At 36.5% G+C, this 17001-nt stretch overlaps 1 protein-coding gene across 9 annotated transcripts in view; it reads left to right on the top strand.

Moving 5' to 3' along the window:
• RNASEH2B (ribonuclease H2 subunit B) overlaps nucleotides 1-17001 on the top strand; it is a 74055-nt gene that overhangs the window by 20079 nt on the left and 36975 nt on the right. For 8 of the 9 annotated variants that reach the window (XM_074378128.1, XM_074378130.1, XM_074378134.1 and 5 more), the window contains 2 exons: nucleotides 13703-13774; nucleotides 15830-15937. In XM_074378128.1, coding sequence (XP_074234229.1) covers nucleotides 13703-13774; nucleotides 15830-15937 — 180 coding nt within the window. Of the gene's footprint in view, nucleotides 1-8340; nucleotides 8419-13702; nucleotides 13775-15829; nucleotides 15938-17001 lie in introns of all 9 variants that reach the window. The other variant, XM_074378132.1, reaches the window with a different exon arrangement.

The following is a 17001-nucleotide window of genomic DNA, read 5'->3' as shown; positions in this document are numbered from 1 at the left end:
CTGCCTCTCCAGAGTTTCCCTGCTTCTCAGATATTTCAGGGCCTCAGCTCCATCTCTAGATGTTCCTGTTCTTTGTGGCTCTGAGTTGGTTACAAACGTGAAGTTTTGCATCAGTTTCTTCTTCAGGGCACATGCCGTTCCTAGAAATATGGCCGTTGATAGGTCGGCCCTAAAAGAATGGAGATGTTATCTTCTGTGGTTTTGGTGAACGCTAGTTTTTTCTTTTTCCTAACTTCAGAATGAAAAGTTACTCTTAGAAGAACCCGTTACTTGGAAATTATTTTCATAGTGCATGCCAGCTTTCTTGGTTTGCCTCCTGTAGTGTTTGAGGAAGCTGAGAGCTTCAAAGCCAGGAGAATGACCCCAGATCTCTTTGATGACAGTGCTAACAACTTGGGAGGGGAAGGCAAATAGTTGTTACTGAAATTGGTATTCCTGAAAGCGGCAAGTAACTTGAAAATTATGCTGATTTGTCTTGTACGCGTTGTGTTTGTGTCCTAGCAAAAAATCCCAAGGAGGTTTCTCTGGCAATCAGGCAGAAGGGAACCAGGGGATCTGAATATATTCTAATGGTTGAAGTCTAAAGAAAATGAACTAGGACCTATTTAGGACATAGTATTGCATGAGCATGAGAGTGATAATTTCATTTTTTTTTCTCCTATTGGATCTTCTTAAGAAACCTGAATAGCCTTGATACGGTATCTAAAAATAAAATGAGTGGTGCTTTGATGTCTGTTCTTTCTTCTCCGTGTAACAGTGGGTGTGTGTTTCTCAGCTTATCTGCCATGTGCCAAAAACCAGACAGGGTCACGAACAAATGCCTGTTGCTTCCAAGTCATAAGAACACTTGGCAAAAAAAGTGGCTCTCTCTCCTGTCTCGTGTCTTTGAACTTTAAATGATACGAAGAAACTTGTCTTAACCAAGAGAGGGAGAAGAAAGAGCTGCCAAGTTTAAAAACTAGTTGATAAATAACTTCATATCAAGTGTACAACAACCCACATACTACATAATCTGCAGATGAAAAATAATGTTCCATTTTGGCTTGTACAATACTTCATGAGTAACTTTTCAAAATTACTGAATGGTTAAGTCTCTGCACTGATACGTGCTGTGTACTCTAATTTTTAAGCATTAAAATGTCACAGATAAGTGGGGGCAGAGGGCATGTGCAGCTATGCATAGGATATTGTCATTACTAGTAAGATCAGTTTTCTTTTTTTTGCCATTGGTCAAACTTGACTTTATCTGTTTTTATCACCAGATGTTTCTTGTATCCCACAACAAATTTCTAGCATCCTTCTTTTGTGTATTTTTTGATCCTGCCTTTTTTTCTGTCTCACTTTCCTTGGCTCCCCCCTTTGCTCTTCCTTCTGTTGCCTCCCTGGCAGTGTGGGAAACTGGCTGGACTGGAGTGGGGGCAGCTGATGAGAAAACTCTGGTCTTTGACGCTGAGGAGGACAGGACAGGAAGGGGACAGATGAGTCTGAGCTGTTTGTGTCACAGGAAAACAGTTACACCAAGATAATTATTGGGTTTCAGAGCCGCAGTTTGTGTTTCCTGAGTTAAGAAGGATGGGACTTCAGATTAAGAGTTTCTCCAGGGTCATAGTTTAAAACATTTGTTGCCTGATTTAAATCTTGGCTCTCTGTGTAGTTGAATAGCTCCATGACCTCGGACAGCTTTCTTACTTTAGCAAATTTCTCATCTAAAAAGGTAGAAATTAAAATGGTACCCTACCTCACAGAGATACTTACTATGAGGATTATATTACATAATTTACATAAAGGACGCTGTCTGGTCTATAGTAAGTGCCGCACACATATTAGCTGTTATTTGTTATTTTACATTCACTGGCCACAATTGTCTCTTTGTCATTGGTATGTTTTCTTTAAAGTTCAAATGTCAGGAAAGTAGCAATCAGAGTTTCCTTTTGTTGAGGTATTTAGATCGGTATGGTAAACAGATGGAAGATTTGCTGCAAGAGTTAATGGTGACCAGTGGGACATAAAACCGGATCTTTATACAGAACTCAGAGACCATAAGAAAACTGTGTGGAATTGGTTAGACATAAACTCAAGTGGCAGGGCTTGAGATAATTGGGAAGTTTAAGATATTATTGAATCTGTAATGGCCAAAAGGACTGAGTACCTGCTTCTGATTTGTCTGAATTTTTTGTTTTTGTAGAAACACTCTTTTAGCCAGCATGGCTTATGTCATCCCTTATATAAGAGACAACAGTCAGGAAAAGAAAGTATAGAGCTTACTCTTTAAAAACCATAATGTGAAAAGGTCTTATTTTATTCAGCATGGTTTTGGAAGAAGGTGTTGCATGTGAATAAATTTTCTAGATGAGTGAAGTTTGGCTCATTAAGTATGAAAACTTGTTTTACCGTTTTTTACTGAGCTTTTGCTAAAATCAAGCAACAAATTCATGTAACACTTATCAAGCATATTCCATGTGCCAGGAACTCCTGGGTACTTCACTTACGTCATCTTAATTTTTGCACATAAAATGCACTGTGTTCAGGCTTCTTAGAAAGAATATACAGGCATAATTTTATTGTGCTTTGCAAATACTGTGTTTTTTTTTTTTTTAACAAATCAACAAGTCTGTGGCAACTGCATTGGGTAAGTCTATTGGCACCATTTTTTCCAACAGCATTTGTTCACTTCGTGTCTCTGTGTCACATTTGGTAATTCTTGGCATATTTCAGTTTTTTCATTATTATTATATTTGTTATGTTATCAGTGATCTTTGATGTTACTGTTACAAAAAAGATTACAGCTCGGTGAAAGATCAAATGATAGCGTTTTTTAGCAATAAAATATTTTAAATTGAAATATGTACTTTTTTTTAGGCATAATGCTATTACACACTTAGTAGACTATAGTATCGTATAAACATAACTTTTATATGCACTGGGAAACCAAACAATTTGTGTGACTCACTTTATTGTGATACTTGCTTTATTGCAGTGGTCTGGAACTGAACCAGCAGTATCTCTGCAGTATGCCTGTACTGGTCCTAATTTAATCTCCTCTTGGAAAGCTAATTGTTAGACCCTTTGGCAGTTATGTGCTTAGAATTCTTAGCTTTTGTATTTTTATCTTAATATTCCCTACATGTTCTTAACGTTTCCATGCTGAGAGCAAGGGAACTGATTTTTAATTAAGTATTTATTGCATGTTGTAGGCACTTCGACATATATTACATTTAAGCCTAACAAAACTGTGAAATAATTATTATGCCCATTTTGTAAATGAGACGAGTGAGAGATGGAGAGGTTGAATTTCTTGCCCAAAGTCACTGCTGAGTAAGAAGAGGAGCTGGGATTGGATTATGGACCTGACTCCAGATCTTGTGTTCTATGCTGAGATTATCAAAGAAATAGGCATCAGTTAAAAATAGGTTTATAGAGGAAAATCCTTCTCTATACTCCCACTCCTACTTTTCCGATTCCTTCCCATTATTCTAAAAGCACATTTTTCTTCCCTAATTAATTTAGCTATCCTTCAGCTGTGCTAGATACAGGTAAAAGTTAGATTAGAAAAAAGATGGAGCTTCTAAGCTTGGTGGGTGAGCAACTGGCCCATGGGATGACCCAGAATTTTCCACATTCAAATGAAGGTAAAAGAACTCTTTATCTTTGACAGAGCCTTTAGTTTAAAGTCAAAAGTAATTTTAACAAGAAGTTTATACTGTATAGCACAGGGAACTATATTCAATATCTTGTAGTAACCTATGGTGAAAAAGAACATGAAAACAAATGTAAGTATGTTCCTATATGACTGAAGTATTGTGCTGTACACCAGAAGTTGACACAACATTGTAAACTGACTATACTTCAATTAAAAATATTTTTTTAAGTGATGTTATGTGCCTAAGGCACACACAAAATTATTGACTAAGGAATGTATTAGAAGTATTAAAGCGATACGAGTTATTTTTATATAAGCCTTCAAAATCTGGTGGGGGTAAATCCACCACTCCATAAAAGCAATGAAAACATTGGCAAAGATGGCCAAAATCAACTTTTTCAGAACTCTTCAGAATTAGCCAAAGGCTTCCAACAATCTGAGGAGTGTTTATTCAGGAAAAACTGCTGAATCTCATTGAACAGGGTTTGTGGCATTGCAACTTGAACTGCTCCCATCTCCATTTACTCAGATCTGCAGTAACCTTGAAAACCAGCAGCCTAGCAGCCACTGGATGGGCAGGCCTTGTTTGGAGCTCCTCAAAAAAAAAAGGAAAAAAAATCTGATTCCCAGAGCATTGTCCCTGTGTGACCTGTCTTGCAGCTCCCTGGAAAAAACCTGTTCACAGGGCATTGTCATTTGACCTGATTGGAGCTCAGAACTCGCTCTGCAGGAAAACCCTATCCTAAGGCCTTTGTCAAAACAGTTAGTAGCAGTTTAACATATCACCTGCTGAGGGGGCATTATCAATGGGGCAAATAAGAACCTGGCCAAAAACTTAAAAGGAAGATATGGGAATAAGAGCTCCATAAAAGGCTTTGAAAAGCTCTTGACATATTCCTAGGGAGTTAGAGGGCTGTGTGCCTGCCTAGGAGATACCTGAGAGGGCCCTAATCTCTCACCTTGGACTGACCTTGAGGCCCTAGGCAAGCATTATTAAAAGCTAAGGCAGAAGTTTAAATTGCCTGAGTGTTGGTGTGGTGCCTTAACACATGCAGACGCCCGCAGCAAACATTGAGAGACTTTTTGATTCAAAACATTTAAGGAAATCTCAGACCAATCATTAGCTAACCACTAAGCTAACTGAGATATCAGTGGTTGCACTACAGGGAATAGAGATTACAGGATTAGGCCAGAAAAGTCACTAAACAAACAAATTGTAACAACTGCAATGATGACCGAAAGGAGCAACAACAGTAAATCTTAGAGAAGTATTGAAAGGGAGTCTGATTTCCGAATTGTCACTTCTATTATTATATTATCTAAAATGTTCAGCTTTCAATAAAAAGATATGAGACGCATAAAGATACAAGAAAGTATGGCTCATACACAGGGGAAAAAGTAATCTATACATACTGCCCCTGAGGGGGCCAAATGTGGACTTATTCTGCAAAGACTTTAATCTGCTATTATTAATATACTTAAAGAACTAAAGCAAAGTATGTCTAAAGAAATAAAGTATGACAATGGAGTCTCACAAAATAGAGTGTATCAATAAAGAGAGAGAAAAATTACAAAAGAATATGTAAATTCTGCTATTGAAAAGTACAATAACTGAAAAGAAAATGTCATTAGCAGGCTCAGCAGCAGATTTGAGCTAGAAGAGGAAAGAAATAGCAAACTTGAAGACAGATCAATTGAGATTATCCAGCCTGAGGAACAGAAAGAAAAAAGAATTCAGAAAACTGAACACAGTCTCAGAAACCTGTAGTACACCATCAAGGAAATCAATATATTTATAATGGGAGTCCCAGAGAAGAGAAAGAGAAAGTGGGGGAAAGAATATTTAAATAATTATGGTGAAACACTTCCCAAATTTGATGAAAAGTAATCTACAAATTCAAGAAGTTCGGTAAACTGCAAGGGGATAAATTAAAAGAGATCCACACCTATTCACATCATAGTCAAACTGTCAAAAGACAAACATGAAGAAAGAATCTTGAAATCAAGAGAAGAATGACCTATCAAGTACAAGGATCCTCAATAAGATTAACAGCTAACTTCTCATTAGAAACCATAGAGGCCATAAGTTAATGAGATGACACATTCAAGATGCTGAAAGAAAAATGCTCAACCAAGAATTCTCTATCTGACAAAACTCCTTCAAAACTGAGGGAGAAACTAAGGCATTCCTAGATAAAGAAAAACTGAAAGAATTCACCACTACTACACCTGTCTCCAGCAATCATACAGGGTGTCCTTCAGATTGAAAAAAGTGCACTTGACAGTAACTTGAATCCACATGAAGAATGTAGATCACATAGATAAATGTAAAAAACAGTACAAGTGTATTTTTGTTTGTAACTCTTTCTACTATCTGGTTTAAAATACAGCTTTATAAGGCAATAATTATAAAACTATTGATTGGCTTATATAAAGATGTAATTTGTATGATAATAATACAAAGGAGGGGGAAGGAAAAGTACTACACTGCAGGAAAATTTCTATATGTTATTACAGTTTTCAAGTCAGTATTAATCTGAACTACATTCTTGTAAGTTAAGGTGCTGAAGGTAATTCCCAGGACAGCCACTAAGAATATAGTAAATGAAACAACAAGGGAATTAAAATTGTGCACTGGAAAATATCTGTTTAACAGGAAAGAAGTTAGTAATAGAGGAATAAAGGAACAAAAACATAAGACATATAGAAAACAAAGAGTTAAATGGCAGATATAAATCTTACTTCATCAGTAATTACATTAAATATAAATGCATTAAAAATTCCTATTGGAAGGTAGAGATTGGCAGAATGGAGGTGGGGTGGCGAACATGATTCAACTATATACTATCTACGGGATACATACTTTAAAATCACAGACGCGCTTTAGAGTCACAGATGCAAATAGGTTGAAAATGAACGATGGAAAAAGACATAACCATGCAAAGAGTAATAACCAAGGGAGAGCTGAAGTGGTTATACTAATATCAGATGAAATAGACTATAAGACAAAAATCATTACCTGACACAAGAGGGGCATATTATAATGATAACAAGTTTAGTCTATTAGGAAAATATAACAGTTAGAAACTTATATGCATGTAATGGCAGAGCCCCAAAATGCATGAACCAGAAGCTGACAGAATTGAAGGATGATAATAGACAATTGAACAATAATAGTGGGAGATTTCAATAACCCATTTCAATATGGATAAAACAACTAGGAGGAAGATCATCAGGGAAACAGAAGACTTGAACGACTCTATAAACAAGCAAGACCTAAGAAGCATCTGTAGAACATTCCACCTAACTGTGATACACAGTCTTCCCAAGTGAACATAAAACATTCTGCAGCGTAGGCCGTACCATAGGTCATAAAGCAAACATCAATAAATGTAAAAGGGCTGAAATTATACAAAATACGTTCTGTAAAAATAGTGAAATGAATTTTCACTAATAGTGAAAGACAATTAATAGAAGGAAATTTAAGGGACTCACGGATATGGAAATCAAACCACATACTCCTAAATAATTGATGGATCAAAGAAGAAATTATAAGGGAAACTAGAAAGTACTTTGAAATGAAGGAAAATGAAACCCAGTATATCAAAAACATAAGAAATGCAAGTAAGCAGAGTTTAGAGTAAAATATATAGCTGTACATGCCTATATATATTTTTAAATCTCAAATCAATAACCTAATCATAAAAAAGACATGATCTTTCACCTTAAGAAACTAGAAAAAGAAGAACAAATCAAACCCAAAGCAAACAGAGGGAGGGAAATAAAGATTAGAGAAGAAATAAAGTAGAGAATAGTAAAACGAGAAAAATCAGTGAAACCAAAAATGGCCCCTGGAAAAGATAAACAAAATTGACAAATCTTTAGCTAGACTAACCAAGGAAAAAAAGATTCAGATTACTAAGATTAGGAATGAAATAGAGGGCATTATTACTGATCTTACAGAAATGAAAAAAAAGATCATAAAGGAATCCTATAAACAACCGTATGCCAACAAAATAGAGAATGTAGATGAAATGGACAAATCCCTAGAAAGGTATAAATTACAAAAAAGTGACTCAAGAAGAAACAGGCAATCTGAACAGACCTATAGCAGGTAATGAGATTAAATCAGTAAATTAAAACCTTCCCATAAAGCCTAGTCCCAGATAGCTTCACTGGTAAAAATCTTTAAACACTGAACAAATTAACACCAATTTTTTTTATAAACTTTCCCCAATAATGGAAAAAGAATACTTCCCAACTCATTGTATGAGGCCTGTATTACTCTTATACCAAAACCAGACAAAGATGTCATAAGAAAATTACAGACCAATATCTCTTATGAACACAGATGCAAAGACCCTCAAGAACTAGCGAACCAAATCCAGGAGCGTGTAAAAAGGATTATACACCATGACCAAGTGGGATTTATCCTAGGAAGGATAACAAACACTCAAAAAATCAGTAATAAGAAACTTTCTTAATCTGATAAAAGGCATCTATGAAAAACCCACAGCTGACATCGTGTTAACACATTTCATGTTTTTAATATATTGAAATGAAAATATTGAGATACACTGGGTTAAATAAAATATATCGTTGAAAACTAATTTTACCTATTTTTATTGTGGCTCCTAGAAAATTTTAAATTACCTATGTGGCTCACATTTATGGAATGCATTTTATTTCTGTTTTAACAGTGCGGTTCTGGACACAGGGCCTCTAGGTTCTGGCAGATCTGAGTCCTCTTCCCTGCCCTGGGACTGGATGGTTGAGAGGTGAGGGCCCAGCATGAGGATGGAGGGACTGGGATGGAGAAGTAAGACAGGAGAAGGTGAAGGCGTGTATTGAATACAGTCTCTGTGAGCACAGGGGCTTTGTCTTTTTCATAGCTATATCCTCAGTGCCTGGAATAGTAAAACTGGTCATAGAAATCAGTTTCAATAAGAGGACAGTGTTTAATACTAAATGGCTATTTATTCAGCACCTGATATATGCAGTGGGTACATGGAATCTAGAAAATGAGAATGCAGTTAAGTGAGGACAGATGTGGCGTTCAACAGTCATCCAGCCATGCGATGAGTGCACAGATGCCTTGGAGGACTAAGGGTAGACAGTGGTAGTTGCCATTTGACAAAATAAATTTGTTGCTGCCAGGTGTTTTGATTGTGCAAGGCAAAATCTTTTCCTAATAATTTTTTTCATATTTAGGGAAAATATATCTGACATCTGTACTTTATGTAAAATCACCTGATTTCCAAATATTAGCACCTAATTCAAATTTTTTTAAAAAAAATATGCATATCAAGCAAAGCCCGCTTGTGGACTGCTTTGGCCCAGGAGCCAACTAAATATTTAGCTGGTAAAGTAAATGCATTATTTCCTTTGACTCCTTAGCCATCAAAGCAAAGAACTCAACCAGTGCTAGACACAGGAAGCCTTCCCAGACCTCCTTGTCTGTGTTATAGTCTCTATCATAAGGTCTCATATTCCATGTATTTTTTTTTCTTAACAGTTGTTATATTTGCAGTCTACAGTTATGTGATTATTTGATTCAATATCTGTCTCTTCCATGGAATATCCAAAAGTTCCCCATGGCCCATCGGTAGGGGCTGGGTCTATTTATACTAATCAGTAATTAACAAATGAATGAATGAAGTTGGCAGGAGAGATTAATTCTGAAATGCATTCTATAGTTAAAGAGTATAGCATCCCACTTGGAATTCTGTGTTGAAAAACCGAGACCAACAGCAAGCTCAATATTCTCATATTGTTGGCTCAATATGAGAAAAGATACTTTTTTTCCCTACTGCATAAACATTTCAGTGTTATCTACACTAATATATCTCAAAGCATATTTCAGAGAACACTGGCATTTGCAGCAGAACACATTAATGTCAGTATTTATTTGTACTTAGTAATTCCAAAGTTCTTATAGTTTGACATTTTAGGCTATAGCTAATCCTCTGGACTTACTGCCCTTCCTGGGAAAAATAGAAACACTGCTTTCCTTGAATAATTATTAAAAATATGTTTTCCTAGATTCTAGTTATTTGTAAAATTCGGTTATTTTAAGTTTCAGAGGAATGGGAAAGCTGAAGGAGTACTGGCAAGAATCACTAGAACCAAAATTTTCTGTTAAAAGAAATCAGTGATAATTCACCAAGTTACAGTTGAAAGATTTACTGTCATACAGAAATAAAATAAAGGCTGTATTGCTGAAAAAGAGAGAAGTCACCTTTTCTATGCCTTGAGACATAATGAAGAAATGTGATGCTGGAAAAGTGAGAAACAGCAGGCGGGGAAAGGAGAGAAAACCACAACCTGTTTTAGTTTTGTGGAAGGTTTTTAACAGTGCTAAACTTTACCCTTTACATTTTTATAAGTTGCAGAAAGGAAAGTCTTAAAAGACTTCTTAAAATTGAATCGGTATGGTTCCATTTATATAACGTTCTCAAAATGACAACATTTTAGAGATGGAGAACAGATTAGTGGTTGCCAGAGTGAGAGAAGGGGCAGAGGGTTCTGTCCATTTTTACTTTGTATATCTTGAAGCTCTGTGTTTGTGATCATAAACATTTAGAATTATTTCCTCATGATCATTCTATCATTATGAAATGACCTTCTTTATCCCTGATAGTATTCTTTGTTATTAGCAGAAGCATTTCATCCTTTTAATTAGTGTTAGCATGTTAAGCACACTCTATCTTCTTCCTTTTACTTTTAATCTACTTGCGTCTTTATGTAGAAAATGTGTTTCTTACAGCAGCATGTAATTTTTTCTTTCTTTTTTATCCAGTCTGACAATTTCCACCTTTTGCACTGAATATGGTTTTTGATCTGGTTAGGTTTGAGTCTGTCTTCTTGCTGTTTGTTTTCCATTTGTCTCCTCTGTTCTTTGTCCTTCTTTCACTCCCTTTCTGCCTTCTTTTGAATTGTGAATCGAGTATTTTTTATGATTCTATTTCATCTCCTTTGTTGTCTTATTAGTGACAGCATTTTTTGTTTGTTTTATAGTTTTACTGGATGCTTTAGGGTTTACTGCACATATTTAAATGACTGCGTCTGCCTTCAAGTGATCTAACACCACTCCACATAGAGTATGAGAACCTTACAGTGGAATGTTTTCATTTCTCCCTTCTTGGCCTTCATGCTGCTGTGGTCATATATTTTATTTATGCGTATGTTACAAACCCTGCGCTAAGTTGTTGTTATTTTTGTTGTTCTTTTTATAATTATTTTATAAATAATTGTTGTTATTTTGTCGGTGATCTTTAAAGAGATTTAAATAATAGGAAAAATTCTTATTTACCCCTGCAGTCACCATTACCAGTATTCCTCATTCCTTCGTTTAGATTCATATTTTCATGGGGTATCATATTCCTTTGACCAGAAGGACTTCCCTTAGCGTTCTTTGTCATGAGGGTCCGTTAGTGATTATTTCTTTCAGCCCTTGTGTGTCTAAAAGGGCCTATTGATCACCTTCATTTTTGGGGAGTATTTTCTACAGCTTCATCATGTTTTCTTTCTTTTCTTTTAAAGATGTGTTAATTCTTTTTTTACCTCTATTTTTTCATTTTAGATAGTTTCTATTGCTGTGTCTTCAAGTTCATTCATCTTTTCTTCTACCATTAATCATATCTGATGTATTTTTTTAAATCTCAACTTGGGTCTTTTTAAAAAATCTTCTATGTGTCTGCTTAACTTTTTGTACTTTACAAAAGAAGAATACGGTTTTTAATCCTCTTGCCTATTCATATAACATCTATGTCTAATATCAATACTCCTCTCTCAGTAATTGGTTTATTTTTCTCATTATGGATTATATTTTTTTGCTTCTTTGAATGCCTAGTAATATTTGATTAGATTCCAGACATTTTGAATTTTACCTTTTTGGAGGATGAATATTTTTGTATTTCTGTAAATAATCTTGAACTTCATTCTGGGACACAGCGGAGGTAAATGGAAACAGTTTGATCCTTTTAGGTCTTTGTTTTAAAATTAGTTTGGTGAGACCAGAGCAATATTTAGTCTAGGGCTGTTTGTTCCCTACTGCTGAGCCAAGACCCTTTGGAGTTCTCTACCCAGTGCCCCCTGAATTATGACGTTTTCCAGTCTGTCTAGGAATAGGCCCCATCCAGGGCCCTGAGTGAATGTGGGTACTGTTCCCTCTAATCTGTCCAGCAGTTTTTCTCCTAGCCCTTAGGTGGTTATATCATACGCATGCACTATGCACTGATCAGGACTATGTTGAATACTCAAGCAGTACCCTTTGCAGATCTCTGAGCTTTTCTTTCTGTGTAGCTCTCTCCTTTCCTGTGTGCTGACCTGTGAACTCTAGCCATGGTGTTTTGAGAACTCTCCCATCTCTTCAACTCAGGGAGTCTGCCAGGCTTCACCTGGGCTCTCTCATTCTGCACCATGGCATGGAAACTCTCTCAGGGCAGTAAGCTGGGCAATTGCAGGGCTCACCTCATTTGTTTCCCATCTCGGAGATCACTGTCCTGCGTGCTCCACCTCCAGTGTCTTGAAAATAGTTGTTTCGCATATTTTGTCTTTTTTGTTTTTGTTTTTTGGTTGTTTCAGGTAGGAGGGTAAGTTGGGTTTCTGTTACTCCATTTGGTTGCATGTGGAGACCTCAAAATTAGGGTTTTGTTTTCTTAATATAGTTAATGTCCCTGTTAAGAAAAATTTATACTTATATCATGTAAGAGTAAGCCTATTTCTAAACATGCTGGTTTTATTTACATTTATGAAGATCTGGTAAAGGGAGTAGGGCTGTAGAAATAAAAGTGACTAAAACATTTCCTTCCCCAAAGCTTTCTGATCTGCTCTTGGTAGGTTGTTGCTCTGCTCCCTTATTAAACAGAATCCCATGGTTCCTTTTGGAGAGAAATTCTTTAAATGGGTTCTATGAATATGCCAGTCAAAATGTATGAGGATGTTATAAATGAAATTGTCATGGTTTTTATGTTTTAATCTACATGATTAAAACTTTGACAGTAGAATATTGTAGAGGAAACATAATGAGAGGACCTAACTCGCCAGATGTTAAAATGTATTTTAAAGCTACAGTAATTAAAATATTGAAGTCCTAATGCTAATATAGCCACAGATTAGAGGGTCAAAATTCAACACCTATAGACAGACTCCTAAATGTGTTTTAAACATGTAGCCTAGGTTATTCAGTAGATGGCCTTGAGACAGCTGGACAACTCACTGAAAAAGAAATAAAGTTGGATGTCTCCTCATATCTTATACATAGATGTGTTCCAAAAAGGTTAAATATAATGTAAAAATGTTAGAAGAAAATATGGGCAATTCATGTAATCTTAAGGAAGAAAAGGCCTTTCTAAGTGTGACACAAATGGACAGCCATGAAGGGACATGTTGATGGGATTACACAAAGATTTTTATATTTTCCAAGTGGCAAAATAATCATTAAAAACAGCATCGATAAGATATCCTTACTGTACAAAGACTCCATAAAGTGGTGAAAGGAAGATGAATGCCCTACCGGGGAAATGCGCGGAGGACATGAGTAGACAATGATACTTAGGGGCGAAAAATGTAAATGTCCAATAAGTACTTATTTTTAAAGTGTTCTATTTCATAATAATAATAACAATAAAAATAATAATAGTAGTAAGTACTGTCATTTATGTGTTTCTGTTTGTCTGAATGTGTTAAGAACTTTCACAGATTAGCTAATTGAATCCTTTGGAAGGCAAGTATATATGTCGTCATCTTCATTTGATAAGTGTGATGACCAAGACAGGACATGAGAACCTTGCCTGGGGTGACAAAGCTACCAGGTAGTTGGGCCAAGGTTACAACCCAGGCACCTGAGTCCTGCTCCTCGTCACTTCTCAAAGAAGCAAATTAAAACTGCCTAAAATTCCACTACACCTTATAGATAATTTGCACAAGATCACACAGCTTGAAAGCGACAGAGTTAAAATTTTTGAAAAGAAAAATCATATAAATAGAGGAAAGGAAAACAGTAAACTGAGCAACAAAGCAAGTATCTTTTAATTTTACAAACTCATCGTTTCTTTCCAGAATATTTAAAAGATGCTGCAGAGAAGATGAAAACTGGGCTTATGTTTGTGAAATTGGTTAACCCATGTTCAGGTAAGCTCTCCTCCCCTCCGCTCTCCTCTGATGATGGTAACTTGAGCACTTTTTTAAACATCATGACTGAAAGTGTGTATATTTGTTTGTCTTTGTATGTTTTGTCTTTACTGAATAGCTTTTAAACATAAGATGGCATCACATGATGACAAAAGCAAGTGAATGACATTACCAGTCTTCTAAGATAATTCACTCGACCTAAGTGTTTTTTATTTCTTCTTAATTTTAATCCGTAGACTTGTTCATTCATCAGAAATGCTGGCAAAACAAAAAAAGGTAGCGTGTTTGGTTTCTCTTTGAAAGCAGATTAATTTTCCTTGGCCTTCTTAAGCCAACTTTTCTTAGCCTCCATTTATATTCATTATATGTTACAAAGTAAAATAAATAATCAGAGTTTAAAAAAACAGGAATGCTTTTACTGGACACGCCAAGATTTTGAGTGGTTTCATTTTTAGCTGTACTTTTCTTATTTTGTCCTGTCAAAAAAATAGTATATTTTTTTTCCTGCAGGGGGTGATTTTTTTGCTTTAAAAACATTGTATTTTGAAGAGATGCATATTTTATCAGGAATAATTTTAACTTTATAGTCAGTGTATTTTGTTTTGTCTTACAATTTTTAGTTAAAAATACTAAAATACACTCTAAGTATATAGTAATATTGGCGATATTTTTTATCTCTGTGTAGAATTGTTTCCGCATTAGTTTATTTTATAAGATTTGTGTTATAAGATTATTATTAATTCGATAAGGTTTTGAGTAGATATCTGACACTTAGCAAATTGGCGCATTCTCCTGGCGACTGTCATCCTGAGGAGTGAAAGCAAGAGTAATCCAGTGGGTGGTGCCTTGTTGTTGTTATTGTTGGGAAGACACATAAATAGAAGCCACAAGAGAGGCAAAAATTCTGGCTTCTTCCAGTGTTTTCTTCCTCAAAATGAAATGGAATGTCATTGGTCAGCTGTCGTACTTGGAACTCCTTGGTGCACATAAGGCTAAGCTGTGAGAAATGTGCTTTCAGGAGAAGTTTCAGGTAGTAGTAAAGGTTCTAAAGCATCTAACAAAAGTAAAGGGACCAAAAAAGCCAGGCTTCTTGTTAAATTTGTTTCATCTAAATGTCTGTGGACAACATTTTGCTCTACTGACTATGGAAAAATAAAGGCTAGCCTTGGCTGAGCACTTACTCATGTGCCAGGTACCGTATTAGGAACTTTATGTGTACGTATTCTGTCTTCTTAATCCTTATAAAAACCTTAGAGGGTAGGTTCAGTATTGCTTCCATTTTACAGATGTGGAAACGGAAGTACCGAAAGGGTTACATAGCTTCCCCAAAGGCACACACCCAGCATGTGGCTGAGATAGATTCAAACTCAGGGTCCTTGATTGTGCTGCGTTTAGGAAAAAAATTTGTGCATTGAAGGGATTCATTCAGATTCATGGAGATGTGCACAGCCTCCATCCCCTTACAGCCTTTTTAAACATTTTTTATGTATTTATTTTTTATCTTGAGAAAGAAAGGGAAATTTTCATCCAGTTGAGTGTGGCTTTCCTCACTCCTCACAGCTTACAGTGGAAGGCCCTGGCCTCTCAGCTGTGCAGGCCTGTGGGGTGTCTCCGTCCCTCCGTGTTGGTGACGCACGCTGCCCTGGAGACTGGCCCACAGGCCAGCGCAGTCCATCTGGCTGAGCCAGTAGGTTTGGGTAGTTTAAGAATGGGTTTTCCTTCCTGATCTGATGGAGGACTCAGTGAGAGGCTTTATGGCAGTTGATAAATGATCTACACTTTCGTATATATTGGTCTAAGTTCAATGAGGATGATGGAGCTGGAAAAGAAGCATCTGTATGTAATAGCTACAAGCCTTCCTGGACTCACTTTGTAGAGACTGTATCTCTGTATCTTTATGTTCGTATTAGGAACATTCCTCAGAACTATTAGGTAGTCTTTTGAGAGAGAGAGAGAGAGAGAGAGAGAGAGAGAGAATGTGTGTGTGTGTGTGTGTGTGTGTGTGTGTGTGTGTGTGTGAAAACTTACAAATAAAAAACAGATTTGTCTCAACAGGGGAAGGAGCCATTTACTTGTTCAATATGTGTCTACCACAGCTGTTTGAAGTAAAAGTTTTCAAGGAAAAAAACCATTCTTGGTTTATAAATGAATCAGTTCAATCAGGTAAGTGACTAGTGTATATATTTCCATTAACTAAACACACCCCCTAGCTTTTCCAGCCTTCGTGCATGGGAGTCTCGGTCTAATCTCCTGGTTTGGAGTCTGGTCCGTGGTTCTTTCTTCATTGGCATCAGAGCAGGGTTTAATCAAGGAGAAAGGAAGGATCATTTGAGAAAGTTTAGATCAATACCTTTGTGTTGTAGATGGTAGGAAATTTTTAACTACCAACTCTGATTTGTCTCCTAAAACACTGACACATCCCAACTAAGAAGTTAGATGACTTTGTTTCATGGAGGGCACATTGTGTTGACTGGAAACTCTTTGCTCTTCTGTCAGCCACTTCTGAGGATCTTCAGGTTTTTAACATCTTATTTCCTTGCAAACAGAAGGCAACATGCTCACTCTTATACCACCAATGCATTTCCTTGCAGATTTGATACTGACAAAGCTTCTAAAATAGAATAGAGTAGAAAAAGATATTTTTGAATGCTTTTTCATATAAATTACTACTGCCACCCCCCAACACACACACACACACACACACACACACACACACACACACACACACACACACTCACAACCCCAACACCCAATTTCTGTTTCTTTTGGAGTTCCTTGATTTGGAGGCAGCATTGACTGGGAAGGAAGAATACCACGTGTAGCCCTGACAGTTGTGGGAGAGAGTCGGGGAGTCATGGGATGGTTGAGGCACTCTGAGTTCCCTCTGCCTGGTCTCTCATTGTTTCCAGTGAGTACTTTCTATTGCTTTCTAAGCTCTCCGCTTTCTTTTGATTGTCTGTGTCGCCACGTAGTGCTAAGGTAGAAAGGCCACTTTGCCTTTCTTCTAAGGCGTTCAGAAGACAGGTTTATTGCCTGTGATGAATTTCATATACCTGTGTGCAGGAGATGATGTGAAGTGGTTTTCAGTTGCCAAAATGCAATGGTAGTCTGTGTATATATATAGCCTGGTAGGTGCCAAGTACACATTCCTTTTTCTTGTTCCCTTTTATTATTTTTCTTTTGGCAATATATGAGAGTTCCAACTTCTAACATAATATGCTTGCCTT

The sequence above is a fragment of the Camelus bactrianus genome, chromosome 14 (assembly GCF_048773025.1).
Source record: "Camelus bactrianus isolate YW-2024 breed Bactrian camel chromosome 14, ASM4877302v1, whole genome shotgun sequence".
Taxonomy (NCBI): Eukaryota; Metazoa; Chordata; class Mammalia; order Artiodactyla; family Camelidae; genus Camelus; species Camelus bactrianus.
This window is presented reverse-complemented; position numbering and strand designations above follow the sequence as displayed.